The 26,205-nt window shown below is 40.1% G+C and overlaps 1 protein-coding gene across 1 annotated transcript in view; it reads right to left on the reverse strand.

Moving 5' to 3' along the window:
* tbc1d9 (TBC1 domain family, member 9 (with GRAM domain)) overlaps nt 1-25,923 on the reverse strand; it is a 31,541-nt gene extending 5,618 nt beyond the window's left edge. Inside the window, exons 1-18 of the mRNA XM_079693106.1 lie at nt 25,175-25,923; nt 17,528-17,638; nt 14,089-14,207; nt 12,846-13,074; nt 11,495-11,756; nt 10,329-10,536; nt 8,444-8,650; nt 8,179-8,343; nt 7,242-7,392; nt 5,442-5,656; nt 5,231-5,348; nt 4,488-4,773; nt 3,639-3,768; nt 3,204-3,302; nt 2,882-2,950; nt 2,008-2,248; nt 590-655; nt 115-195 (exon numbers count right to left, since the gene is read on the reverse strand). Coding sequence (XP_079549232.1) covers nt 115-195; nt 590-655; nt 2,008-2,248; nt 2,882-2,950; nt 3,204-3,302; nt 3,639-3,768; nt 4,488-4,773; nt 5,231-5,348; nt 5,442-5,656; nt 7,242-7,392; nt 8,179-8,343; nt 8,444-8,650; nt 10,329-10,536; nt 11,495-11,756; nt 12,846-13,074; nt 14,089-14,207; nt 17,528-17,638; nt 25,175-25,295 — 2,878 coding nt within the window. The 5' untranslated portion in view covers nt 25,296-25,923. The remainder of the gene's footprint in view (nt 1-114; nt 196-589; nt 656-2,007; nt 2,249-2,881; nt 2,951-3,203; nt 3,303-3,638; nt 3,769-4,487; nt 4,774-5,230; nt 5,349-5,441; nt 5,657-7,241; nt 7,393-8,178; nt 8,344-8,443; nt 8,651-10,328; nt 10,537-11,494; nt 11,757-12,845; nt 13,075-14,088; nt 14,208-17,527; nt 17,639-25,174) is intronic.
* Between the last annotated feature and the right edge of the window lie 282 nt (nt 25,924-26,205).

A 26,205-nucleotide genomic window follows, 5' to 3' on the forward strand; every position in this document is an offset into this window, starting at 1 on the left:
TAAGGTTTGACATGTTGTTTGTATTGATAATGCGTACAGTTATATCATTGAGGTTCACATGCTTTTAGTGCTGATGTAAAGGATGCAAACAGAAAGTAGATGTTAGGTTCCTACCGATGGATGTTTCTGGAGCGATGTCTTCAAAGAAGTACTGCGTCGCCTCAAACGCAGAGTCAGGCTCCTCGCGAGGGATTTCTGGGAGAAAATGATCAGGAACATTTTAATTGCTAAACCTTTTGCTAACCACTCTGTCATTTTATACCAACTTAGATTTAATTAAAACTTCTTCAATCATTCCTATACAATTGTATTTTAAAATTACGTGATCTTAAGTTTGTCAAAATGTAACTAAAAGTCATTCAGTCGAGGACATTAAACCATTTAAAAAGTGTTTCTTTCTGTCGGCTTTCTTATTTTAAAAAGCATGCATACAAAACTAATCTTGAGAAATGAGTTGCCCTGTTGAGTGAGAAAAAGAGCATTTTTCTTTATCCACACTTTCCAAGCAGACCCTCTTTTCTGTACAGCTAATAATTCTGCTCCACTGAAATTAAATCTGTAGTGTCAACAAACTTTGATGCAAACTCACCAGGAATGACGTGCAGCTTGTAGAGGAGCTTCAGCTTCTCTGTGAGCTCCCCGTAACACAAGATGCCTAAAATCACAACAACAAGCTTTAGAGAGCAGACACACCTGAACTACTTTCATATCTGACACATCAGCGTGGGCAATGCTGCCTTATATTAAAATCACCACTATAACTTTCAACACATGCACTGTGTTACAAATCACTACTTAAAAAATAATATTTACACAAAAAACCTCATTCTACATACCCAGTACTACTTTACAGCTGGCCCTAGGCTCTGGAACACTCTGCCCCTCCATGTGAGGTCGGCCCAGAGCCTAGGGGGTTTTAAATCTACTCTTAAAACTCACTTCTTCTCTCTGGCCTTTTAGTCAGAGCGGAGCACAACTGCTGACTTTTCCCTGTGCTTTTTATATATCTGTTGTCATTGATTGTCTTTTATTGTGATTGTAGTATTTATTTCATGTACAGCACTTTGGCCCGACCAAAAATCGCTTTTAAATGTTTTTTATAAATAAACTTTGATTTGATTTGATTTACAATAAAATGTTGAACATTTAGCCAAAAGTACGCATGATAAAGAGTTGTAAAGTAAAAACAGATTTCTTTGTTGATAGAATCTATTACTTCAGGGAGGTTTGTTTTTCCCATGCTGAACCTTTAGTCTTTATATTAATGTACACAAGTTAGAAAAAAACCAAGGCATCATAAAAAGTAATGGTGTTACCGTTCATACAAAATGTCATAGTAAAGTATGTTTTACAAAAAAGTACGTCATGAAAAAGTCAGAATATCGCCATAACTAATATCATAAGATTGTATGTTGTCGACCAGTGCTTCTCAAAGTGTGGTCCGCGGACCATTGGTGGTCCGTGAGCACCCCTAGTGGTCCGTGAGTCTATTGGTAAAATTTCACATTTGAAATAAATAAATACATTTGAGTTTTGCAGAAATTTCTCCGCAATGGAGCGAGCTTAAGTTTCACTCTCAATTGCATGATATAGCCCAGCGCAACACCTTCATCACATGTTGGCACTTCTCTGTACCATTTTCAGGCGATTTGTAATCTGTTCTAGAAAAACGATGTGATTTTGGATATTTGTGGAGTTAGGTGGTCCGCGAGTGTTTTTTTATTGGTTAAGTGGTCCTTGGTATGAAAAAGTTTGTGAAACACTGTTGTAGACAAATGTTATACATGTCATTCTTTATTTTTATTTTAGTATGCGATTATGGAAGTTATGATGGGTAATACAAAAAAATCTCCATAAAAAAAATCTGAGGATAGTATGTCAAAATAATTCGTAGTATAGCATGTTTTGATAAAGCCATGATAAAAGTAATAGTATAGCCTGTCTTAAAAAAATGTCAGACGATAGTTTTCAATGTAATGTAATCGTGCACACCCTCGCTGTACTTACCCAGGCCGCTGATGAACTCCCGGAAGTTGATGAGTGCGTCTCCGTTCTGGTCGAGCAGGCGGAAGAAGCGCAGGGCCAAGGGGTCGGAGTGCGCCCCGTTGGCCCAGGGGAACAGCAGGTTGAACAGCCCCCTGAACTGCTCCACGTCCATGCGGTACTGCTCCAGGTACGGCAGGCTGGGGTCGTGGCGCTCCGTGGGGTTGCTGCTGCCGCCCCAGTAACAGCTGGTCAGGTGCTCCGCCTGGAGAGAGGAAAAGCAAGTGAGGAATGTTAGGAGAAAAGAAAACTGGGGAAGCTCCTTTTATCTACAATGCTCACTAACTGTGGAACACACCACCAAACAATATTAGGATGTAAATTCAGTAGACATTTTCACTTTTCATTTTCATTTCAGTAGACAAGGACAGCTGAAACTTAAAACTTAAAAGGATGGAGAGAAACACTTTTTTGGAAAACTATGAGAATGAAGAGAGGTGATTGAAGATGATACATGATTGTATATGTATGTACAAATGTAAATGTAAGTAGGAATAACTTGCATAATGATTTAAAGGACAATCATTGATCAAGTAAGGGTTGGGAATTAATAAGCATTTGCTTCCTCCTACTCCCTTTCGGACACATATGATTTTTTATTATTAATATGAAGACTTTTTTTTGTTGAATATATAAATATTATCATGAATGTGGATAAATACTGTATTTTAACAATACAGTATTCTGTTTTTCACATTTTTTATTTTTTTTTCGGTTTGAAATAAAGATTGAAATGAAAAAAAATGAAACATTTTTTTCACCTGGCTTTTAATTACCAATATCCCCCTACTATTTGTCTTAGTCGCTTTATTAGACGAGTATGTAAGCGGTCACTCACCTTAAAGAGCACATAGAGCTCCTCCAGCTCGTCAATGCTGAAGGCAGTCTCTGTTACAATGGTCCTGACCTGAAACATAATGTAATGACATTAAGTATAAATAGTAGAGAGGGCGTGAAGAGAGTATCTAATTATAACAAGAATGTCGTTTATTAGGTTTCAAAACACAAATCTAATTTAGCCGGCAGAACTTAGAGAATTTTTAGTTGCACATCTGCACACACGGTTAAGCAAGATGATAGTAGTAAATAAACCTCCTAGACTTTTACAGACATTTGTCCAGATCCATTAAAAAAAAGCGGAACATTCGGTTGGTTCTTACCACGTTGCGTTTAGTTGTATCTTCAATGGTTTGGATGACCCTCAGTCTCTGTTTGAAACGCATCTGTTCAATCACATCTGCACGGATTGAACCGAAGTTCTGACACAAAGAAAGACAAATAATTAAACCAGGTGTGGCATTATTCAAAGTTATCACAGTGAAAGGACAGCTGGAGACACATTGGTGATTGTGAAGAGACATCTGGGAAACTTTTGAAAATGTATGTAAACTTAGGTTAAACTCGTATAAACTGAAAGCATACTGCATGTTATTAATGCTTCCCTTAGAAAGAACATTATATTAGGAAGCACTTAATTTAATAAATGTCAGATTTGTACCATTTCCCTGCACGTCTCTAGACAGAGCACAGTGGAGGACACAGTTTTCCACACACCATCATCATCATCATCATTCTTCATCATCCTGCTTAAATACCTCGTAGGAGCTGCGGACCAGTTTGAAGATGTCGACATCTGGATGTGGATCTCCATTGTCTGTCAGTAGGGAGTGCAGGTGGGGGATGGGAGGGAGGGTGCTGTCCTTATTGGTCACACTGTCCAAGTATCTACAATAAATAATAGATTTACCAACATCAATATCATCTTTAAGGCTTCTGTGATGAAATAAAAGATAAACAGTGGCATTTTATGGTTTAGGAGATAATTGAGGATATCCTTAAATACTAAAAAACAGTTTTTTTTGTAATCTTTGGGCGTTTCTCAATCTCGAGGATACTGGCTTCCAAGCCAATATTTCAAGGATGCTATGTCATCAAGTGGCGGAGCAGGACCGTTTCAATATCCAGCATACTTGGAATTCCACCGAGGCTGCGTCCTTAGTTTGGGGGAAATTTCGAGGCTGCACATGGATAGACTTCGCGTCCTTAAAATCCCCACAATGCTTTGCGCACGGACCAATTTCAAAAATCCTTGTGGAGAATGGCTGAACTGACGCAGCACACATCTAAATGTAAGTATGTAATGGCGTAGAACATGTGTTGGTAAATATGTCACTTTGTTACATTTGTTATCACAAAAATGTGTTCCGTGAAAGTAAAGCAAGTTCATAATTAGATAGACATCGTGAGGTATTTATTTTCGGTACAGTTTATGTTGAAACCGTTAGAGAGAGTGGCACACTTGTTAGCCTGTTCCATTCTTCTTCGTTTTACGAAGCCGTGGCTTGGAAGCATACTTGCTTCGTTTCTGAAGGAAGTGATTTGGAAGTACGCGACTACCAAGCCAGCATCCTCGAGATTGAGAAACGGCCACAGTCTCTTCTCACCTGCCGAGAACAGTCATGGCCTCTCCATCGTCCTTGCAGCTGAGCAGCTGGTGGATGTTGGCGTGCAGCACGGAGAGCGCCAGCTGAAAGATGACCTTGATGCCATCGTAGAAGAAGCAGTCCACCACCACCACGGCGCTTTCAAACGGCATGACGGACAGGAAGAGGGTGAGGAACCAGGAGAGAGAGATGGTGGAGATGACCCCGAGGTCCTGCATGCAGTCGTACAGCTGAGGGACGTACTCACGGGCCAGCTCCTCGAACACCCCCTGATCCACCAGGGCTCCTGGGGAACACATGGTCAGGAAAAAGGCGTTTATTTAGTTAAAGTATAGAAAAGAACAAATGCAATGGGCCGAGAGCTTTGTTAACTTCTGTGCAAACTTATGGACCATTTGTTGAGTCTAGAAACTTCAAAATCTGCCACACACCAATATCACCGTAAATGCACATTTGCTATTCAAAATGGAAAGTTTAAAATGCATAGAAGCAGTACATAAGGTATAGCAATTGAGATAATACATATATACATTTATATAAACACACATACATACATACTGGGGCCTTTTATACACAATAATCATTAGTATAATCTCATTCTGTCATGTTTCAGAAATACTGTACACACACACATTTACAATTGAATTATCTTAATAATTCACATGGAGAACAGGTGAAAAACAGTGAATGTTAAACAAATCAAAAACAGTCTAACACTTTAAAATACATAAGTACACACTGACCTACAACCCTGGTGTTGTAGTAGTCTGGCAGCATCCTCTCACAGAGCGCCACCAGCAGCCAGAAAGCCTCCTCTTCTTTGGCGTAGAGCAGCAGCACAGAGGTCACAATATTCATAGCCTGTGGTGTCGAAGGAGAGAAGAATATCAATTAGAGTACTGTCAAGGGCCGCAAGGTTCCTGTATGTCAAAATCTAAAAACAGGCGTGTGTACCTGACAGTATCCGATGTTGGGGTTTCTGAAAGCGTAGGCCGTGAGGACCCTGCGCAGCGCGGCGATGCCCATCTCGTTCTGAAAGGCCGGGTGTTCGGGCAGCGAGCGGTGCAGGTCCCTCTCGATCTCCTCTGTCGCCAGGTTGTATTTCCCCATCGACTTCTCCACCAGGTCTTCGTAGTATCCGGGGTGGGTGGCCATCTCGTTGATCGTCCCTGGAGATTTAATTCGAGTCATTCAGAGCTTTTCCAGGAAGTTCAACAGATATTACAAGTTGGTAACATTTAAGGCTGTCAGAACATATTTGGATCCCATGAGATGTGTGAGTCTTCGTGTTATCATTGGTTTTTGATGTCTCAATGTTGGAAGTAAGTGTTTTTCACAACTAGTAGTAATAATAATAAAAAAAATAATACCATATCAATATATACATCTACCATTTACAAGTGAAGCATTACAAACTAAGAGTAAACACAAGTTAGAATTAAATTCAAATCAGAGAAAATATAAAAAGTCAGTTAGTTAAGCATGGTAGAAGCTATTGTATAGTATGTCATAAACATTTCACAATTTGTTATGCAATTAAAACAATTATTTCGGCATGAACGCAATTATGCACTTACACCTATTATGCACTTGACCTAAATGTCAGCTGCGGCCGATGAACAGAGACCTATGGAGGAGCGTGTCACAGCTAAAATGGACTGAGGGAATATGTTAGTGCTGCAACACCAAGGTGCTGGTAATTGGTATTTAGATGCTTTACAGATCTGATGCTGGTTAGCTGTACTTTTCTTTAGTTCTGTGATTAACTTTAAAGTAAATGTAGAGGACGTCTCTTCACATTAGTCATTGTTCCAGGCTTCTCTCAGTTGTCAACATACTTCAGATAGTAACCTGCTCAGAAGCTCACCAAACTGGTTTTACATAGTTTAGTATAAACAAAACTAATTTCAAAAGATGGAAGTAAGGTTAACTAAGGTCACCATAATGCAGCTATGACAACAGCCAGGTGAGCAATAAGTGGGTCACTGGAGAGAGAGGAGCTCTGTTCAGGTGAGGAAGAGTAGCTGCTGCTGCATGACTCTGCCTGTACTCAGGTATGTGTGAGGTTGAACACCTGAATAAACAACCTGTTGTGGAATGACAGTCACAAGGTCCTCTGTAGAGTCTGCAGAGGTTTAATCTTCAATGGCTTTGGTTTAAATGCCGTGTTCAAGCCCTCATGAAAAAAAATACCTGCATCTTTTCTTTTTATGTCTATATATTTTTTCTATGATATTTCTATTCTACACTAAAAGCAGCTGTAACATAAACCTGATGCCTCCCGGGGATGAATAAAGTAGATTTGATTCTGATTTAAAGCAAAAACAATCTGAGAGAGAATAAATATTTGCTTGTCTACTTGTCTTGTTTTAAATAAATATTTTGTTTATTTTTAGATCCGGCCTAAGGCTAGTATCGGCACTATGTGTTGGAAAAATGAAAACATTCTTGAATAACCCAATATTTCTATTGAAACTGTGAAATAAATACAGTGGAAAATTTATCTTTACTATGCAAAACAGGCATAGCCGTAGGAGTATCAATATCTCACATTTTAATATTAGTAATTGTTTCTTACACAGCGTAATTGTGTCTATGGATAGGAGACACCCGAGTAAAATATGTTTCATGTGATGTTATGATCAGGTGTGAGCATGTAGTATGCAGGGTGTGGTCTCCCCAGTTGCTGTGTATGAATCATTTTACAGCTTTCTGTATACACTGTGTGTTGTGTTGCTCTGCATGTTTGCTCACCAGAGAAGAGCAGCCAGAGCTCTCCTCTCATGCTCTCAGGAATCCCCTTGAGGACCAGCTCCTTGGTCTTCTCCGTGCGGTACATACACACTCCCTGCCCGTACTCTGTGAAGTGGTTCTTCCACGCCTGCTCCTTCAGGAACTCCTTCGCCTGCAAAGAGGGAAACAGCCTTATAAAGATGCAGGAGCAAAATAAGTAAAATCTGTAAACAGTACGTATTTTAATATAAGAATAGTAAGATAGCTTTCTTGTTATATTGAATAATGCAGATTCACATTGCCAGTCAATTTAGCTAAAGGAAAGTTATGACTTTATTCATACATAGTCTTACAGGAACAATATTCTTGCAATGTTAATTTGAGCTGCAATCCTCCATGCAGCTAAAAATATGTGCAGTATAATAATGGCAATTATGGAAAGACAAGTAATGTATTCACTAGTCTGCAAATAGCTTTTAATGGGAGCAGATCAATTCAGAGTGTCATTAACACCATCTTTGGACCCTCTATAAATAGTTCTACAACCATTAACCAGTTTTTAGGAAATGCCTCAAGACCCACCTGTTCCACACCGCATTTTACTGACTGTCCACTTTATTTATTTTTAAACCTTTTATGCTCTTAACCTTTTATTTTTTATATTGACATAGCTTATCTAATATGCTCCTTTAGATATCGTCTTACTTATTTTTCCTTATAGCTTTGTGAAGCACCTTGAGATGACGTTTGTCTTTAAAGTGTGCTATATAAATTAAATGTATTATTATTATTAAGAGAAAAAGAAGTAAACATGGATATTAAATCTCACAGAAAAGTTCAAAGACTATGGGCTCCAGATGGGTGTCAGTGGGAAAAGAAAACAACATATTAAATAATTACTGAAGGCATCCGTTGTCGTGCCTTTAACTATACTTGACAGAGAGTGCTTTTAACTCACCAGCTTGGGGTTGAACTCCTCAGGTGAGCGGCGGCGGTACATGGTCATGAGAGCTTGAGTGGCTGTGGGCACGCTGCTGTCGTTCAGGTTGAACGTGCGCTCGCCTTCTGAGCTCACACTGTTCTGCGGGCTGCTGGAGAGCAGGGACCCATGCTGGGAGTAAACCTGGGGGGGGGGGCGGTCATCATGTTTAACGGTTGGAGCTTTTAATGGACACAGTCCCCACCACATTTTAAACTAGGTCTGAAAAACGGAATTGTTGTACCTCGTCATCGGAGCTGGTCAGGCTGCCGGTGAACTCTCTCTCCAGGTAGATCTTGGAGGTGGTCTGCTGCAGGAAGTCAGAAATCCTCTGGACCAGGAAGTCCCGGTCCTTCAGATTAGCAAACAGGAATGTCATTCTGTTCTTGGTGCTGATGGAGAGCGGGCTGGGCAGCACGTTGGAGCTGTCTGCCTTCTCCACGATGGTCACCTGGAGGAACATTCACAATCTCAGTTAATACAAAGTAATACATGAGAAGCAGACACATCCATGAAATATGTCAGAAACAGGTGCTCTCATTTTGTAAACATATTGTACTGAAAACAAAATCGCACATTTTTGATGACTAAATCTAGACCACTTATAAAAAAACGTTATAATTAAGGAGTACTTGACACAAATGGTCAATTTGGGGTTGCATTTCTGCATTTGACCCATCCTAGTGTTAGGAGCAGTGGACTGCCATTATGAACAGCATTACTTTGTGTTCATCAATTTACAGTCATAATTCCCCACAAGACAACATTACCAAACACATTCATGGTTCAGGTCCTACCTGACAGACCGTAGCTTTTCAGTGCAGCTGGGTGCCTTCTCCTCTGCCAAAGCCCCTCTTACCTGTGGGGTTCCCCAAGGCTCGATTCTGGGCCCCATCCATTTCTACTTTACATACTGCCCCTGGGTTCAATCCTTACAAAACACAATGTCCTCTTCCATTGTTATGCAGATGATGTACAAATCTATCTGCCGCTCAATTCCAATGCAAACTCTTTACAGATATTGATGGACTGCTTGACAGAGGTCAAATCTTGGCTGAGCCAAAATGTCCTCAACCTAAACGAGAGTAAGACTGAGGTCATCTTTTTTGGACCCCAACCTCCAGCCTCCCTTGTTGATAATCTGGGCTCCCTCAAAAAAAACATCCTCCCCTCTGTCAAGAACCTTGGAGTGACCTTCGATAGCACTTTTAAATTTGACAAACAGGTCAGCAGCGTAGTTAAAACCTGCTTTTTTAAAATACGACTACTGGTTAAGACCAAGTCGTTTTTATCTTTTAAAGACTTGGAAAGGGTTATCAACGCCTTTGTAACCACAAGGTTGGATTACTGCAACGGTCTGAATGTGGATATGGACCAGGCCTCAATTAGACGCCTGCAGCTAGTGCAGAACGCCGCTGCACGTCTTCTTACTGGCCATAAAAAGTGTGACCACATTACCCCAATTCTGCCCTCATTGCACTGGCTTCCGAATTGATTTTAAAACTCCTTTCATTTGTTTTTAAAGCACTAAATGGGCTGGCTCTGGCCTATATAGCTGAACTCCTCCAGCGCTACACCCCAGCCAGAGCCTTAAGGTCTGCTGACCAGCTACTGCTGGTAGTGCCCCAGACCAGGCTCAAAACCCGAGGGCACCGAGCCTTCGCAGCAGCTGGTCCCAGGCTCTGGAATACTCTGCCCCTCCATATGAGGTCGGCCCAGACTCTAGGGGTTTTTAAACAAAACTAAAGACTCACTTCTTCTCCCTGGCATTCTAGTCCGAGCAAAGTATGACTACGGACAATTCCCTGTGTTGGATTTTTATATTTGTTGTGGTAATTTATTGTCTTCTGTTCTTTGCGAATGTAGTAATGTGTTATTTATTATTTGCATGTACAGCACTTTGGTCTCGACCAAAAATCGTTTTAAAATGTGCTTTATAAATAAAACCTGATTTGATTTGATTTGATTCACATGTCATCTTAGCGGTTTACTTCTGATGGCTGCTGTTTTTATTGAGATGCTGAAAAAAACAACATTATCTTTGCCAGTTAATGTCACTGTTATTATTACATCTCCCACATTGCAAGCTGTACATAAAACACACTGAGATGTCAGACAGAAGCACTCGCCTCTCGTAGGGGAATGATGAGGCTGCACAGTGTCTCCTCCTTGCTGGTGAAGCAGATGTAGTTGGTGGAAACGAACATCTGTCCCAGGATGTGCATCTTGTTGAAGGGCGTCCACAGGGTGCAGTCTGTGTGTCCGTCCAGCTTCTCGTCTTTGGGCAGACGGAAGAGCGCTCGGTAACGTTCACTCTTCGCTCTCGCATCCAAATCCCTGCAGGATGGAAAATTCAGAGTCATACTGTTGAGCTGAGAGATTTTTGTTAATGTAAAATATAACAGTGTTGGGAAAATACTGAATGTTCCTTCTATATCAGAGTAGAACATGATAACAGAGGCCCTACGTAGCTGTGTATGTAGCCGGGTGTATGACTACATGGATGACGCTCATGAGACACTGTGTTGAATTTATGATAGCTTATGTTCGTAAGAATGGCCTGATCACACAGCCCCCTCGAGAGATAGACATATGACTGTTATGTTTATTGCTAACGCAGGCCTTAGCTAATCTTAACTAATGTCAGAATACTGCTTTGAACCATGTATTCTTCCATCTTGTTGACTGTAACACCCTCTCTTATATATATATATATATATATATAAGCATTTCAAGGACTCTACTACAGTTACTCTTTTGTCCCATGCAACCTCGTGTATGTGATGACTACTTCCATTCTTGCAAGGATAATGAAGACATGTATCCTGATTATTGAAGATCAAGCCAGTGACGAGTGATATTCTTCTAACAAACAGCATGGGTTGAACCTGAATAATCATCTTTGCATTAACATGGTTCTAACAACTATTAGCAATGTTACACAAGTAAAAATTGCAATACATAGAAATACAAAAAAGTCCCATATTACATTTTCATTTTAGTTAAAAAAATAAAATGGGTTGACCAAGTAAAATCTGAATCTCAAGAAAGTTCTTCAATGCTTGCAGAGACCCTTCAACAGTATACCGTTTATTTCCTATATGCATGTTTTGCTTTTGCAGTTAAACCTTAAGACCTCAACCTGCAACAGTGCTTTGGATGTTCATCCTCTGTGCCTTTAAGATAACCAGCTGCTCTACCCACCACAACACATTAATGTTCAATCGATTGTATGTCATAAAACATGCTAACACTTTAATTATTGATGGACCGCTCAGCATCGGTTATTTCTCACCTCTTGAGAGCTGACACCTTGGTGGGGGATTTCTTCTTGAGCTTGGGCAGCGAGCGGTCCTGCTCAAAGCCTTTGTTGTCCAGCAGCTGCCGCATGGCGATGTTTGCCAGCTGCTCTGCCAGCTTGAAGGTCTCGTTGATGTTCAGGAAGACGGAGAAGACGTGCGCGCTGAGGCGGGTGCTCACTTTGATCCCGTCGGGCAGCAGGAGGGTGGCGCTCTTCTCCAGCTGGGTGATATCTGCCCAACGCATCACCAGTTTGGCTGAAAATAAGGAAAACACATGAAGGAAAACAACATTTGACTGTTGCCCTCAGGGTATTGGTCAAGACTTGCAAAAAAGGTATTAGCTTGAATAGCGTGCAAGAAAATTAAGATTAGACACAGTTTGACATGTAGTTAGACCTGTATGGTTAGATATTAGTCTGCAAGAACTAAATGCAACATAAACTGTAATAATAGTTTGAGGTCTCAAAAGAATGAAGCCTTAAAGAAAAGAAAAGGTCAGGTCTGAGATTGTGGCTCCAAAGTAAACCTGTCTTAGGGGACAGAAGCAAAGCAGCGTTGTTGAAATAATTTTTTGTTTTCATCTCATCTTGCCCTTTAATTACACAATGTTGGCATCGTTGCCAAAAATAAGCATAAGCAGATTGCTGTTTTGTACCTCCGCCAAATCCCAAATAAGTTGATGCATTTTAATATCTTTAAAACACTTTTGGCTACTTGTTAAAACAAACAAAAACAAATAAAAACATGGAATTGGTGGCCAGAAAAACCAAAGATGATTATCTGAATTGTACCTCAAAAGTAAAAGGTCAACCTAGATACCCCATAATGCTACTCAAAATAATCTTTAATTCGAATGTGTTTATTAACACACTATTTACTCAGACATAATAAGTTATTCTAACCATTACATGTGAACTAAAATGTTAAATACTGGAAACAATTATTATTTAAATATGTACCTCTAAGATTTAGTACATAGAGGTCAGTTGAAGGTGGGGTAAGTTTGAGAAACCGGCTCGAGATACACTTTTTGTTATATTCCATGGAATGCTCTTAACATCCCGATAGCAATGAATATCTGAAGTGCTTTGACAATAAATCCATTAAAAAATGTCATCTGTGGAAGCCGTAGTACTGTAAAAAGCACGGCGGATTTTTTCCGGCTGTGTATTTTCAAATTCTAGCGCACTCGAGCTGGTTTCTCCAAAATTACCTACCCCACCTTTAAATATCGTGTTGCCTTACAGGTATTGTCTTGCCAATAAAACAATATAATAGATACAAATAGACAGACAGCAGACACACACATACTAAATAACTGCGTGTTCAGAGTCGAGCTCTAACCTTCTTTTCCCAGCAGGTACGAGTAGAAGCAGAGGTGGTTGATGCTGAGGTAGAGCCAGCCCTGTCGCGGCACTTTCCCCTTCCAGTAGCTGCAGGAGTAATAGTTGACCAGCTTCTCCTCCTCTGGCATCCCGAACAGTTTACGAAACTTAGCGCTCGCCTCCTTGAACTTGTCCGTGTCGTCGTCCTCTTTGACGTCGTGGTTCTTGTTGTACTCAGCAATGATGCCCTGAAGATGGACAGAGACAGAAAGATGTAATGAGCTGGAGGGACGAGAAACAATAGAGTTGGTATTTGAAGAAAAGCAGCAGAAGTTTAAGTGATTGACATTTCAAAATTCCACATAGTTTAATGTAGCTAGCACAGGCTGCTACAGTTTGAATCAGGGGTAACCACACTTTTTCAGCTTGGGATCTACTTTTAAAAAGACCAAGCCCAAATGATCTACCTACAGGGCCGCCCCTGCACCATCTGTGTCGTGAGCGGTGCTAGTGGACTAAACGGCAGATAAACTGTGGCTAATTACACTAATAAGCGCATAATAGTGCGCCGCATTTGCACTTTAGATGAGGAGGTGAGGCCCCTTCATAACTGCATGAACCCGTATGGCACAATACAACTCAGACTGGCTTACCTGTACGTCAATCAAGTGGCAAATGCCATAGAAAGGATGGATGATAGGCTAACTTTAAAAAAATAAATAAAAATGTTTTCCTTTTTTCAATGCCATGCGATCTACCCACACTACCTTTGTGATCGACCGGTCGATAGCGATCTGGTTTAAATACTTCATGGATCCATGCCAGCAGTAAACTGGCAAACCATTTTTTCATGGGTAGATTTTTTTTATTGTCTGATTCCTTCTCGTCTTGTACCACTTTTTTTACTATAAAATATAAAACATTATAGGAATGCATGATATGGGAACAACATGATATGCAAGACAAAATGTACATTTATGTTAAGCAGGGTTCCCACAATTTCTTAAAATAAAAATTCAATCACTTCGAAAGACTCTCACAAAGACTTGGACCCAACATCGCACAGTTTGAGGATCATGATTATTCACCAATAAAATTCAAACCCAAAAAAAACAAAAGTTGTAAGGTATGCCATAAAAGGTCATTTAGGCTTTGTTAACTATAGTCACAAAAATAAATCACAGTGTCCACTTAGTTTCACACAGAATATCTGATATCTATACCTAAACCAACATCTTGATGGGAACAGAGTGAGCAGGTACCTGGACTTTTCCTTTGACAAAGGTGGTAATGTCGTTCTCATTCTCAAAGATGGAGAGCGTCTGCAGCAGGTTGTTCTCCAGCCACTCCCAGTGCTCCGTGATCTCTTTACGAGACGTTCCTGCAGGAGAGGGGGAGAGAGTGAGTGAGAGTGAGAGTGAGAGTGAGAGTGAGAGTGAGAATAATGGTAGCAATGGGTTACACTTAAACACCAAACACCTTTCAAGATCTTTCCTTTCGCAAAGTATCTTTCCCACATGTTTTTTCTCTCTCTTTCTTTTCATTTTCTGGTTATATTATTATTTCAGCCAATTAAATACCAGTAAATTACCATGTTAAATGTCTACATTAAAATTGAAACACGTTTATATACACTTAAATGCTATTTTTTCGATATCAATTCTGATCGTAGTATAATATAATATTTGAGATCTTTGACCAAGAAACATTGAAATTGGATAACTCACTTTCTTTACAAGCTAAACTTTCTGCCCTCCAGCTTACTCTGTTTTCTCGTACCTTGACAGTATCAATTGTCTGTAATAATAATAATGAATTAGTGGAAACAAATTAAATATGGGAAAATCACAATGGAAAATATTAAAGGGTATTTTGTATACTCTAACAATAAGTTCGGAGACCTTTTTTTAACTCGATGATGGGACGTCTAAAGCATCAGTGTTAGTCAAATGTCAAGTGCAAAGTTTCAAAAATAAACACACATGTATTTCCTTAAACAACAACACTACATTGTTATCAGTGAGGTCAAAACTGATTTTTTTGGCTGCAGGAGAAAGTGATCGCAGTAATGGCTGCAGCCCCTGAGGACCATTATCCCTCAGCACAGCAAACAGGCCTTCAGTGAGTGCAAATTCACTGAATTATCCCCGTCTGCCAGACCGCTCCACTCTCCTCCATCTCTGGGAGAAAGAATTAAGGACTGGGAGAGGGGAGAGGGGAGAGGGGGAGGATTTTTGCCATTTTGAAGCCAGGCTAGTCTTAAGGCCTCCATTTCAGAAAGATAGGGCGAACAGATACACAGTTCATATGAACATTTGGTAGGGGAGAGCTGAATTAAAAACATGGTGGCAAACATACCAAAAGTTAATCTCATCTCTGCAAATGTCTCAGTAGTGACCCATCTTCATTTAAAACAGAAACATCTTTATCTTATCATGTATTCAGTTCAGCCACAGGCCGTTTCTCAATGTCGAGTAAACCTGCTGCAGAGCCACTATTTCAAGTATACTACGTAATCGAGTGGCGCCAAAGGACTTTTTAAAATGCATGTTATATGCCCAGCATTCGGCGTCACTCGATGACGTATACTTGAAATAGTGGCTCTGCAGCATGTATACTCGACTTTGAGAAACGGCCACAGACTCATCCCTCCACGACACAGCACCAAGTGCCTCGGACAGTCCTTTGTGCCTGTAGCTACCAGGCTGCACAACAAGGGGTCAATAATGTGAACAATCACTGGACATAAATTCACACTGTTTCCACACACCCATTTCAATATATGTATACATGTCCATTTTCATTTCTATTTTTGTATTATTCATTTCTTATTTCATAGTTTCTCATTATTATTTTGTATCTTTGATCTTATTTTTGATTGTATTAATCTGTGCTATCCTGTTTGTTCACCCTTACCCTGTTGCCGTTTGAACAACTGAATTTCCCCACGGGGATTACTAAAGGTCCATCTTATCATCCTGATTTATATTATGCATTTCCAATTAGTTTAGTTGCATTTTATTGCCACTAAAGTCCCACATTAATGCAAATAAAGTGATGTGATAAAGCAATGCTGGTTAAAGCTTCTTAAATGCGATTATTTGCCGGTTTTCTTTGTCTTGTCTGACAGTAAACTGCTTTCTTTTTTAGGTTTCAGGCTATTGGTCAGGGAAAACAAGCATTTTGAGTGTGTCAACTCCAGGAAAAACTGCTGCCAAGTAAACTATTGGTTGATTGAGTGACTAAGTAATCAGCAAGTTTATTCATAAAGTAAATAACTGTTATTTGCAGCCATGGATTTGTGTTGGAAATGTGAATCCCCTCATCACACAGACAGCTTGGATGATTTCATATTCAATGATAGCTTAAAAAATGATAACAAGAAGAGTGCTGCTTCTTATCAGTGTGGAGTGTGGTGGCTGTTCTGCATGATGAATGCGTCTGACTGGAGATAATAAGTCAAGCTTTTCATACACAGATTATGCAGATTGCATTATTGTGAGACACTAGCAGATGGCGTGAAATCCAAATAAAAGAACCCATCAAGTGATTAGCAGAAAAACACAAAATCCACTCGTATTTGAGCATTGATCCCTGCACCTGATCCTGTAATCCTGCCCTTTAAAGCCACTGGGGCATGATGTAATGCTTGGCATCCAGCCGCTGACATGGGAAAAGGCAGGATGTTGGAGCATTATGGGTAGTGTGGTGGCTGGGGGAGGGATGTAAAAACACACAGGGGTCTATGCTCGAATGACCCTACGAGTGTTCCTGCATTTTAACTTGCACCATTGTGTCAAGTGCAGAGGGGGAAGAAGTACTCAGATATTGTAGTCGGGTAAAAGCAGTGTAGAAAAACCTGCATTATTGTTTTACTCAGTTAAAAAGTGCAAAAGTATACTTTAAAAACATACTTTAAAAGTACCAACTCAAAAAGTACTTCTTATGTACACTGGCCATCTCTTTAGAAAATTATATATTATGCGACTAGATTTTGATGAGTGATGCATTAATGTGTTAAAGACTCAAATTGTGCAGCTGGTAAAGTTTGAGGTAAATGTAATGATTTATTTTACTGCCAGGTAGGATCAGATGTGAAAATACATAATTCATTAGTTAATTTATATTTTGTATGAGTTTAAAGTACTACATTTCTCACAAATTGCAGTGGAGTAAAAGAAGCAGTAAGATTCAATCAAAAATATTACTTAGGTAAAATAATTGAGTATAAATACTTGGTTACTTTCCAACACTGGTCAACTGCACTGTTGTCTTACACTATCTTATGTTTCTTTTATGGTCTTGTATGAGCCTTGGACTTATTTCCAATAATTGCACTGTGGAGCATATGATAATAATGGAGGTGTGTGGCGCAGTGGGTTGTGCGTTTGTGTTCGGATCAGGGCAGCACAGGTACAAACCCCACTGCAGTCAGCATGTCGTTGTGTCCCTGAGACACTTCACCCCAAATTGCTCCTGTGGTGATTGTCCACAGTATTGAGTATGTAAGTCGCTTTGGATGAAAGTGTCTAACAAGTGACATGTAATGTAATGTAATAATGACTTGAATTTGAAATCCATAATAAAATATGCAGAATTAAGCTTATAAAAAGGTAAATCAGAAAACGGAATTGTCAAGGTATACTTATGCATTAACCCCAAGTCTAACATTGAGCCAACATTAAGAAAAAGGGCACGTACCATGAGCGATGATCCAGTAAATCAGAGAGTCGGGGGTCTGGTAGAGGATCCTGTACGGGGCCATGCGAGCGCTGGAGTCCAAAACCACATCCAGGGTCCCGACCAGCAAACCTGCAAGAGACCAAAAATCTTGATATTACAGAGAAAAAACGTAATAGAAACACATGTTGACCTAAAAACATGTTCAGCTGTGAAACAAACAAAAGCCTTTACAGACATAATACAACCATAAACCATCATCTGAAATTAATCCCATGATTGGAGCACATGTCATCCTGTTGTTGTCGTCGTCAATGCCATAAATTCAAATGCATTTGTTTACTGCTGAGGAGTGTTAGACAGATTCCCTTTACATGTTTCACTATGTGTTCAAATTAAATGTGATTTATTCTTTGAAGCCAACTAATACATGACTTTATCTGAGGTATTTTTCCAAAGCCATGAACAATAAGTGCAATCAACAATAAGGATACAACGGCAAGAATCCCACTAGTACATTAGCCATAACACCATTTGAAGTGCTACATACAGAAATGAGGAGGTTTTGTTTTTAGTTGATTTTATTGGCCAAGTCGAAACAGATGGGTTTTCAATCTGCAATGTAAGATGTGTAGGCTTTCTGCTCACCTCATATGAAAGCACTGGTGTGAAACTAAACCGGGTAAAAGTCACCTGAGAAAAGGCTGAATAGGCTAATCAAATGGAAAAATTAAGAGCCATGACACATCTGGTTTTAAAAGATATCAGTGTTTCTTTGTATGGAAAATTGCTTCCAGAAAGGACAACATGAGGCCGGTCCCAAATCGGGGGAAAATCAATTAAACAGCTTGCATAATAAATACATGCTGCTAATTTTCCTATAATGCCAAAAGGATTTGGAGGATTTTCTTTATTGTGGAAGGTGCTGCTGGCTCATTATGAGATTAGAAGCCGTTCAGCCTTTACTAATATTACTTGATTATTAATGACTCGCATGCAAACCAGAGTTTCACAACCTGGAAACCAAAGAAGCTTTTCTTAATAATGGATCAACTTAAAAATATATATTTTTTTATATAAAGATCCTAATTAGAAAGCTGTACAACAATGACTTGACATTTACAAATCTACAGTGGGCTAATTTGCTATTTGGATATTATTTTCTGAGCTGTAGATTCTCTCCCAGGTTCAGAATAGGTAGACATTGAACTGAGACGGGTTATTTGTGTTCAGCCGCTCATCAGAACAAACAGCGTGAGTCACACAGAGAGAAGATGAGGGGGAGGAAGGGGAGAGAAGTGAGCGAAGCTGATGTGTTAAGGACAGACAGAAATAATAAAACAAGTATATCTGTGGGCTCTAAACTCACTGACCCTCCATCGTTTAAAGACCTTGGACTGCATCAAGTCCTTTCTTCACAAATCTTTAACTTCCTCAATTACATTACTCTTCATCAGTACCTCACAACTTTTTGTCGCAATTAAATAAAGCAATAAAAAGCTGCCAGACAATTAAATCAATTAAACTGACCGACATGGATCGTCATGCCAGATGTCACATGTCAGAGCCCCGTCATGAGAACTACCATGAATACAATAATGACATACTCTCTTGTGTTTGAAGTCAATAAGCTCAAATGGAGTCTTAATGACACTGAGACAACTGAGATAAGTAAGCATGACACTCAGGTTAAGTGTCTTGGTGACAAACAAACATCTGTGTCAAAACAACTTCCCCGTGTGAAAAGTCACAAGGTTATAAAACAGTCATAACTTAAAAGCACTTTCCCACACATTGACCTCAGAGAAGCTTGTATTGTGCAGTTAGCCTTAGATCTCAAAATGAAAAACAAGTAATACAGCGAGTGAAAGTGTGCGTTGCGCTTTCGGAAAGCACTATGGTGTAAAATACATGAAAAGCTGCTAAATGTGACTTTTGTTCTTTAGCATGTAATGCATTGTGCAGCCTGCGACGTGTGAGTTGAGGTTTAACGCAGGAAACTTGGGGGTTAAAAATAAGAAAAAAAGAGATCACTGAAGGTGTGCGAGCACCTTGTCTTTCCTCGTCAGTAAGACTGAGGAAAGTGAAACAGACAGATGTTTCCTAGCCAGTGTGGATTGAACATGAGTTGTTATTTATTTACACATAACTTGCCTCTGTCTGTGGTATTACACTGAAGGCCATGTGACTGTAAAGGAAGAGCTGTGAGTAGGAACAAATGGAAATAATTTCCTCCCACATGCTGAGTGAGTGGGTGCACACAACACAACACAAAGACAGCTGTAATGGTTACATGTTCCGCCTGTTATTTCTGAGGGGTGGAAAAACAAGCCTATACAGAACAAATCATGTGATGCAGTTCCTTATTGTTGGAGCAAAACAAAATCAGCCTCTCTGAAATCATAACTGTTTCTCAATCAGTGAAACAGCAGCAGACCAAACAATATGAAAAAAACGACCCATTTTGTTTTATTTTTATCCTCTTCTATATCCTCTTAAAGCAAAAAACAGCTTGATGTGGTAGCTGCTGGTGTGGGATGTTTGCATTGAGCAAACAAAAGAAAAACAATCTCCCTGACACTTTAATGCCCTAGCAATGTATCCGCTACAGTTCTCTATCTTATAGACGGTTCGGCCACACGAGGCCGACAGGGAAACGCGAATAACGATAACGGGCCCCAAGGTGGGTAGATCTGAGGGTGCAGCGCTCTGGGAGGCCATGGGGCTCCGTACGCCCTATATACGATCATTTCCTGATAAAAATCCTGCTGGGTTGTCGGGAGAGGGTGTTGAAAAGAGAGGCTCCGTGTATTATTCTTATATAATTATATAGAGTCGTTATTCATTTGTTTTAAAGCTCAATAAATAACAAAGAAGACCTTTGACCGGCACTTTTATAATTTTGTCCGGAAGATTTAAACTTTAACGAACTTGTTGACCGGCGAACAACATTTTTAACGGAAACTCTGCCGCATGGTTCCCTCGTCCCTTGGAAGAGGCGGATAGGTGGTTGTTTTTCATCTGCTGGTGGACTACCGGAGAGATTTACAGCAGGAGCACACGCTTGCCTCAGGGAGGGAGAAAGGAGGTTCTGGCCCCTGCCTCTCCCCACCTCTGCTGCTAAATCCACGCACAGAATGAACAGAAGGGCAACCATGGCAACCATGCATGCTCGTGAAGTCTTCTTAGCTGCCTTTGGTGTATTTTGTGGCGGAAGTACAGCGCCACTTACAGCGTCTCCAGCGGTCTTGTGTGGACGGACACGTTTCTGGTGCCTATTGCGTGTTGACGGAAGACTTTTTTGATATCGAATTTGGTTTGTTTTCGTTTCCGTGTGGCTAGGACCTAAATCAATGCTGCTTCAGATAACAGAAACCTGAGAGAAGTGTGAATCATCACCATCACATTCAAGTCACATTGCTGCTACATAATGCAATGATATGTATTTTTACAGCTTCTCATTTACTTCTACATATTGAAAGAAGAAACCAGTCAAAGCAGCTGTGTGGCCTATAGGGACGGGGTCAGTATCTGACACACTTACAGCCAAACATAAAGAGATTACCAGCCGGATTGTGAAATATGGTTTTGTAAAATTACTCAAATGATTGGGTAGTTTTATGCGCAAGTGTCTAGTTGTGTAACTACTGACACGATGGCCTGATTCTGAGGTTATTTACAGTCTGATGAATGCAGGTTTTGTTCTGCGTTATTCTTTTTGCCTTCTCTCTGATGAATAATGATGGCGTCTACATATAGACAACAAAGGATGCAAGACGTCCTTTCAAATGTCCCTCCAGCTCTGCACAGTCGCACAAAACACGGCATGCAAACTCGTTCATTAGATAAGACTGTAAGTGACGGTTAAAAGCATGTAGCTTATTGGGTTTAATGCGTGTTATTCAAATAACATTTAACAGAAAATGGAGTGGGTACATCTTCTAATGTAGGCCTACTTTCAGCTTTGTTGAAAGGTCAAATATCCCTGAGGAGTTTTCTTGTAAACAAACTCATTTGCAGTAAGTACCCATTTGTGCATGTGTCTCCTTTTCTAGAAATCAAAACCCCTTTTGTAATTGTTACCACTTTAAAAAGGGGAACTATTATGCTTTTGAGGATTCCCTTTCCTGTAGGGTGTTAAAGGTTTTTGTAAATGTAAATGGTCTGCAAAGGCCAAAATCCAAAAGGGAGTTTCTCTTCACACACTCCCCCCCGGCCTGAAACGCCTCGACAAGTCGACAAGCTAACCAATCGGAGTAGACTGGGCTCTGGTTTCAGACAGAGGGTCAAAAGAGGTGCTGCAGCACAGGCCGTATGATAAAAATTAAGCTATTTTTTTAACATTAAAGCCAGTCACAGAAGCACACAATACAATTATGAAACTTGAAAATAAGCACAAAGGGGGCCCTTTAACAGTTTCCACAGGGCTAAAGGAGGCAACAAAGTGGAGTCTTAATGACACTGAAACTAATGAGATAATTGTGCATGACACTCTGGTTAAGTCCCTTTGTGACAAACAAACATCTGTTGTATGGGAAGACAATTTCCCCCTGTTCAAAAGAAAATCCCAAGGTTCAAAAATAGTCATAACCAAAAAATTCTACACTTGCCCACACATTGACCTCGGAGAAGGCTTTAATGTGCAGTTAGCCTTGTGTCACAAAATAGTTTAAGTAGAAAACACCGAAGGGATGCAGCGAATGAGAGTACCCGATGCTCATACTTGATGCCTTGTGGTTAGAAATTCATGACAAGCTGCTAATTTACAACTACTGTTCTACAACATGTAATGCATGGTGCAGCCTACCACGAGTTGAGGTTAACGCAGGAAACTTGGGGGTAACGCACAACAAAGGAGACCACTGAAGGTGTGTGACCACCTCGATTCTGTTTATCAGACCGATGTAGCTGTAACAAATGTGCAGAGTGCAAAACAAATATAAATATGATTTCTTTATAGTTTTAAACCTGTATTGTTTATGTTTGATAGCTTCAAATCTTCTTCTCCTTCCCTGCACTGCCGGCAAACTGCTGCTGCTTCTATTGCCACATTTCTGCTGCCAGTTGATCAGTTATAGTTATGGGTGTCATGTCACTTATGCAACAAAAATAAACAAAACTGGGACCTGTGTGAAAACATTGTTAAAGCTCTACTGTACAAGATCTCCACAGGAAGCTTTAAATAACAGCAGCACTGCTAATACTCTAAATGCTAAATATTATCAACTGATACAAACCCCATTAATCTAGATTAATTACATGCTTTTGATTCTTTAAGGAAATCCATAACAGTCAAGGGCTCTACATGCTCCTCAAGATTAATCCTGTATAATGATAACTCAGATAAATGAGGTTAACTATTACTTTAAATATGTAGTTAAAGGTATTTGGAGACGTATCATTCATACAATATTGTCTCTTTGACTTCTCAGACCCTTACTAATTAATGTTTGTGCTAATAATTTATATTTTCAGTTCATCTCTGGAGGAACTGTATTAATACTGTTCATGCAGCTACAGTACTAATGTTCACATGTGAAGCCAAGTGAATTTTGTCTCTGGCAGCTCCAACATCATAAGCCCAGCCAAGTTAAACATGTGTACAGTATTTGTGCCCATCCCTGTAATATGCTGCGTCCTGGTGCAGCCGAATGGTTTCCCCTCCCCCTGGACGCAGTGGGCAGTGTCAGTGTCAGTGTCACTGGGTGCCGAGCGCCAACTTGCACACAGCACGGTGTCAGCATGGTGAGCATTTACATAACAATGATGACGTCATCCCCAAGTCTTTATAAATCACACTAAGGTTAGGAAATATGACAGTACTTGGAGACGAGAATCAACTATTCGGTTTACTTTATACCCCCAATGCTATCCCTTTAAAATCTGTAGCTGCATTTGCTTTATACCAATCCTTGATTTAAAAGACTTTTGCAATATGATGAATATTCAGTGGTTTACAACCCGAGCCAGGGCCTCCAAAAGGTTTATCTAGGCGGTCAAAGATAAAAGGTAGGATGAAAATGGACAAAGGAGTCCAAAATAAGTGAAAACTCTTTGATTGAAACGCACTCAATTCTCTTCTTAGTAACACTGTTTCTTGTTGTAAGGACTACTTCAGTATTGAAAGTAGGAAAAAAGTGTCTCACAATTATTTAATCTAGGTGGCATTTTGGTCAGCATTATTAGGACACAAGCACCGATATGACAGACATTCAGAATTATTATACACAAAATGACATAATAATATTAAACGATATAATATTATATTTGTATCTACATTGCCCACTCCTGACTCAGAGTGGTCCTCAGTGGTAGGGATGTTACTCCCATCATATAGTTACTGGTGGTATAATCGTCACTTACTGACACATTGAGAAACTCTCAGCAGGGAACAGACGCTAAACTGATAAACACGGATCAATCTATGGTAATGGCAGCATTGCCTCTTCAGATTTAAATCAAAATGCCTTCAAACAATCCTAATTGACACAAAGTGGAACATTTAACTGCATATGGAAAGGAATTGTTTTAACCTAAAACTGGATTACCATAGGCAGTTTTCCTAAAGGACATCACCACTGTTTAGCAATTGGTTTGAAAAATGAATTGTCCTTTATTTTGGAACAAGGGCCTTAAATGTTGTCCTGCTTGATGACTGGTCTTGAGGACATGTAGCATAACCACCTTCAATTTTATTTATTTTAAACAAAGAACAATCCTATATGAAACCATTGTTTAAACAATCTACAAAACAGGTCATGTAGGGCCATGTCATAGTTCAGTGTTGTAAATAACACACAGATTGAAGAATAAGGTTTTAGAGGGGCCCATAATCTCCAGTAATCCTTCCAATGGTTACATTATAGTCAATGTTAGAATCAGGACCAAAACAATCCCATAAAGGTTTTCAGGTTCTTTAACAAGTATGATACATTAATATCTCAAAGATGCTAAAATAAAGCACACCTCTTAAACATGGGGAAGTGCAATACTTTGTGGGGAAATACACAATTAAAAAAGGTCAAAACATGAGCCAACATTTAAAATTCAGAGAAACCAGGACAGTGGGCTGTTCAACTGTGAACCTCAACCAGTCATTTCCAAAACCTGAACTTCCTCCTTCTCCTTTTCCTCTCCTGCTGCTGCTGCTGCTGCTGCTTGACCCATTTTTGATAGAATAAGTAAGAGAGAGAGAGAGGAGGAGGAGTGAGAGAAGGAGGAAGGGGAATGATTCAGCATGAACAAGCAAAACAGACACGGTCTTAAATATATTCACTGTTGTTGAGACTCCACGGCTATTAGCACAAGAACACTCGTTTGCATTGTTGTAATGGCTGACATCCATTTATCTTGCAGGGACAGTTTGTGACAATATAGTGTACCATTATTTATGTGGTGGACTTTGATGGCAGCAATCTTGTTTTATCAAGGTTTATCCTTAAATTAACACCTGAGAATAATTAAACATTTAACTCTTCACATCCAGGTGAAAGGCCACCTGTGACAGCTGATTGGTCATGTGATCCACCTCACGTTGCCCTGTGCATGAGTTTCCTCATAACAAACATTTCACTTGACACCAAATCCCCATTTCATGATCTGAATTTAAAATATAAATAGTTTTTTGGCTGTTGATCCATGACAGTAGGCTTTAATAACAGGACTCACCAGCCAGTCCTCCGCCTCCATTCCCGTGGCCCTTCCGTTTCTGGAGTATGAAATATGGATTGGCTCTCTCGGTGATCCACAATGCGCCCGCCAGTAACACATCTTCGGGAATGACCCACATTATGCTCCTGTGTTTTTAAGGGAACATTGAACACACAGGTTTGCAGACGGAGACCAATCAAAAATGGTCCGATGCTTGGTACTGTCCAGCAGGGATTGTTAAATAATTAAAACACTGATGTAGGCCTGAGATTCTCCGCCTCGACCCTTGAAAATGTCTCTCCTGCTGGATGTCCGAGCGGCAGAAAGACGCGCATCCAAGTGTTGCTATAATTAAACCCTCCAGGCTCCGATAGGCCTGCAATATGGAGGTCCACCAGCAAATGTCGAGCTCCTTCTGCAGCACCAGCCTCTCGTGTGCAACCCTGCCTCTTAAATAAATGAATATCTCTGCGGTTTCCTAGGTAAGGTTGTCTCGGTTTGTTGCCGCAAAGCGCAGCGCAGTGTGATCAGTCTTTGTTGTCCATGTTCCGAGGCAGGTGCGATAGCGAGGTTAGCGTGGATGTTTGGCAGAGAAGACCTCGTTACAGCCGATTAAAATAAACAGTAAACAGTCTGTTAGCTCTCCCAGCAGCGAGGCCAGTGAAGCAGAAAGGAGAGACTTTGTGAGTGAACCCGCAAACAGCAGCACTTTTCTTCTGCTTCTCCGCCTCCTCCTCCTCTGCTGCACGCAAAATAAAGCAAGCACGTCACCCACTGGCCAGCGCGCGACGTCAGCGTGCAGGAGGTGAGGCACGTGAGCAAATAATGAGGTAATGAATTAGTTAAAACTTTAATAAACTAGAACTATCCATTTTGATTTAAACATTTATGAATTTGGATTTCGTTTTAAGATAAAACATAGTGGATAGAGTGGATTGTTTACTTGTTGTCTGCCCACTATTTTTTATTTTCACTATCATGTCACTAAGTGCGTGGGCTACTGTAATAAATGTGGTGGTTGGAAACACCTTTCATGCCACATAAATATT

The sequence above is a fragment of the Notothenia rossii genome (assembly GCF_949606895.1).
Source record: "Notothenia rossii genome assembly, chromosome: 1".
Lineage (NCBI taxonomy): Eukaryota > Metazoa > Chordata > Actinopteri > Perciformes > Nototheniidae > Notothenia > Notothenia rossii.